Genomic DNA, 3,261 nt, shown 5'->3' with positions numbered 1-3,261 from the left:
CTGCAATCAAAGCTAAAGGCGGTCCAATTAAATATTAGAGTGTGGGACCTTTTTTTGGGACCAGGCAGTGTAAATCCTTTATGTCTGTGACTCCCCATTCATCTGAAGACACAGCATGGGCCAGGGAAAGGGATCATGTGCCTACTTGGATTCCTGCAGTCAGATCTGCACCCTCTAAAATGGTTGATGGCTGCCACTTTTGAGGGTTTTGGATTCACACTTACAGTACATGTCAAAATTGTATGCATATTAGAAAGGGAGTTTCTCTCGGACACACACACACCACGCACACATGCAGACACACACACACACACACACACAACTGTGGATTTCCCTGATCTGTTGAAATCATAGGGTTGGGAATAGCAACCAACTAAAACAAAGTATGAGCTGTCACATGTGTGTGTATGTCTGTGTCACTGTGGTGGCCTTGATATACAAACAACAAGACAGCACATATATTGTTTATGTCTGTCTCCTCATACATCTGCCCTTTATTTTCCATTGTGTACAATGCCACATGACTGTGTTTGCTTTGTATAGCTGAGACGTGATTGTTGTCGGTTGTGGCTCTCCACAGAGAGTAGCGCCACTCTAGACTCTCTTCATCCATTATGAGACAGACAGGGGCAGGAATAACAATTATCTGTCTGCCTCCCTTCCATGATTAGCCTCTATTCACACCTAGCTGGCGACAGTAGGGGCACGGAGAGAGACGGAGCGACAACAGAGCAAAACTAACAGCAAGCAATAAAAGGTGAATGTGTGTGTGTGTGTTTGTGTGTGTGTGTGTGAGAAAGGGGTGATGGGGCAATGGAACAAGACAAAGACAAAGAGAAAGAAAAAGTGAGATAAAAAGAGAGAGACAATATATGTATACGTGAGGCAGAAAGAGAGAGAGGGAGAGGGAAAGAGCCAGTGATAAGTGAGCGAGAGAGCGGGCGGAAGAGAGGGCAACACAGGGATGAGGTGAGGTGATAAGCGTCGGCCGCTGGATTAGTGTTATCTGTTGAGGCCCCCAGGCTCTTTAAATAGCGGGCCACAAAGTGCCACCACCTGCCATGTTTCTCACATCACGTGGCCTTGCTTCTGTGACACAGACAACACTCTGAATGGACTTTAAAAGAAGACACAGTATGGTGTAAGGCGAGAGAGGGTCAAGACACTGGGAAAAGCTGGCAAGACATGATACAGTATGATCCACAGAAATGCCATATGCAAGGCTATATTTTATTGTCATGCACACTTTGTAATAACAACATGATGACACATGACACAAAAATGGGGGTGAATGGGAAGGTAGTGATTAAGGGGCTAGCATGTAGTAGCATGAAAGTTGTGGGCTCAATTCCCGGGCTTCCCCCATTGTGCCTTTGAGCACGGCACTTAACCCCAAGTTGCTCCAGGGACAATGTAATCCCTTGTTACAGTATATAGTTGACATATGCAAGTCACTTTGGACAGCAGTGTCTGCTAAATGAATACTTGTAAATGTACATGTACAGCGCAAGAGATCCCCTAAGAACTTCCAAAAACCTCATGAAAGAAAGTGTATGAGTAAACAAAAAGGAGAGATAGACAGTTAGAAAGAGAGGTCAAACACTGACCTTGAGGAAAGACATACATAATCATTTGTGACTGTGCTGTTTATATATTCACTCTCCCTTCAACAAGCTCCTGGGCATTCTCAACAGGGACACAGGGTACACTGACTGGGTAGTTCTTATCATCACGCACAGGGGGTCTAAATTGGGGAAGTCAAAAACATATTCCGGGTGCAAACTCGTGCAATGAAGCCGCAAAACAGATGAGACATTTCAGGCTTTGGATCATAATAGCCACAGCATGTGATAGCGTTTGGACAGTGTTTGGTCTGATTTCATCTTCACACTAATGAAGCTCATTTGCAATGCTTTTTTCCTGTCTTCCAACCAGGTCTGTTGTCACTTCTGTGTATTCATTAAACTAGCATAGCTAGGGAGCAGAGATAATGACATCCAGTTATAAAAAAAAGAAGTAGATTTTTAATCTTAAGCATCTTATGTGCCTGCCGAGATGCACAAATGAATGATATCAACACCCATCTATCACCAACCCTACGGCTAACACCCGAAGCAGCATAACAGAGAGAGATCTAAAGGGTTGTCTGAGTCATAACACCAAATTAATCAACAGCACTCTCATCTGTTCTTCATCTAATTAAAAGATCTACGGCAGAGGCACAGTATGAATAAATAGTAATATCAACACTGGGCTTGGATGGAAATTATTATTTTTTTTCTCTGTCATCTTTTATTTCTTAAGAGAGCCCTTAGGGGAGAAATGATTTCTGAATAATAATCGCAAGGTTGGGATTGGATTTCATCTTTTTCAGCCATTTAGTGCTGCGATGTGTCTTTGACGAATTCTTCTATAATTCTCTTTATCTATGGGGGAGAAAAACATTGATTGTTATGGTATCAATTTTGTTACAAGAGTATGTATATATACTCTTTATCTATAATGTGTTAGTTAATTAGTTATATGTATAATAGATAGATATGAAAATGTGTGTGTGGTTGTGTGTGTGTGTGTGTGTGTTCGTGAGTGCATGTGTGCGTGCATGCCCGTGTGTGTGTGTGTGTGTGTGTGTGTGTGTGTGTGTGTGTGTCTGAGTCTATGAGTGTATAAATACAGAAAGCCTCCCTCGTCACCTCTGACCACGTGATGACCCCAGCCAACCTCCCCCTCTCGGTCACGAACAAACACGGCTCACGCACAGCTCCCAGCACAGAATAGGCCTGCACAGACGAGGCCACACAAAATATAGACACACCTGCTGTTTACTGCACCAGCCTTCCCACACAGACACTCTCATTGAACTCAGTCATCAGCATGCTATCATGCAGCTCACCTGTTTTATCGTGGCCTCTGGAGTTAGCTGGATTTTTACTGGCTGAAAAGAGCATTGATCCACCTAGAAAACAGGTATTGTTTATTCAAAAGAGAGGGATTGCAAAACCTGTATGCAGCTTCTCTCTTAGAATCAATAGCGTGAAAGAAGTGAGTTTGTTATTCTTGTTGTTATTTTATGAAGGTATTGATTTGCTCCTCTCACTTCAGTAGCACACAAAGAAGAAAAAAAGAGTCCAAAAGCAATCCTGCACTTACCTGGTCTCCACGGCCATGCAGAAAAGCCTCCAGCTGTATTCTGCTCACAGAGCCCAGCAACACCCCGCTCTCTGGGACAAAGAAGGGAGCAGGTGACAAACCGTGATAAGC

At 43.4% G+C, this 3,261-nt stretch overlaps 1 protein-coding gene across 1 annotated transcript in view; it reads right to left on the bottom strand.

Moving 5' to 3' along the window:
• Positions 1 to 1,273: 1,273 nt before the first annotated feature.
• Positions 1,274 to 3,261, bottom strand: part of clcnk (chloride channel K) — a 9,779-nt gene continuing 7,791 nt past the window's right edge. Inside the window, exons 17-20 of the mRNA XM_062540111.1 lie at positions 3,151 to 3,221; positions 2,894 to 2,956; positions 2,694 to 2,780; positions 1,274 to 2,426 (exon numbers count right to left, since the gene is read on the bottom strand). Of these exons, the coding sequence (XP_062396095.1) occupies positions 2,379 to 2,426; positions 2,694 to 2,780; positions 2,894 to 2,956; positions 3,151 to 3,221 (269 nt within the window). The 3' untranslated portion in view covers positions 1,274 to 2,378. The remainder of the gene's footprint in view (positions 2,427 to 2,693; positions 2,781 to 2,893; positions 2,957 to 3,150; positions 3,222 to 3,261) is intronic.

Source organism: Sardina pilchardus, chromosome 7 (assembly GCF_963854185.1).
Source record: "Sardina pilchardus chromosome 7, fSarPil1.1, whole genome shotgun sequence".
NCBI classification, from domain to species: domain Eukaryota; kingdom Metazoa; phylum Chordata; class Actinopteri; order Clupeiformes; family Clupeidae; genus Sardina; species Sardina pilchardus.
Note: the sequence above shows the minus strand (reverse complement) of the source record. Positions and strands in the feature narration are given on the sequence as shown.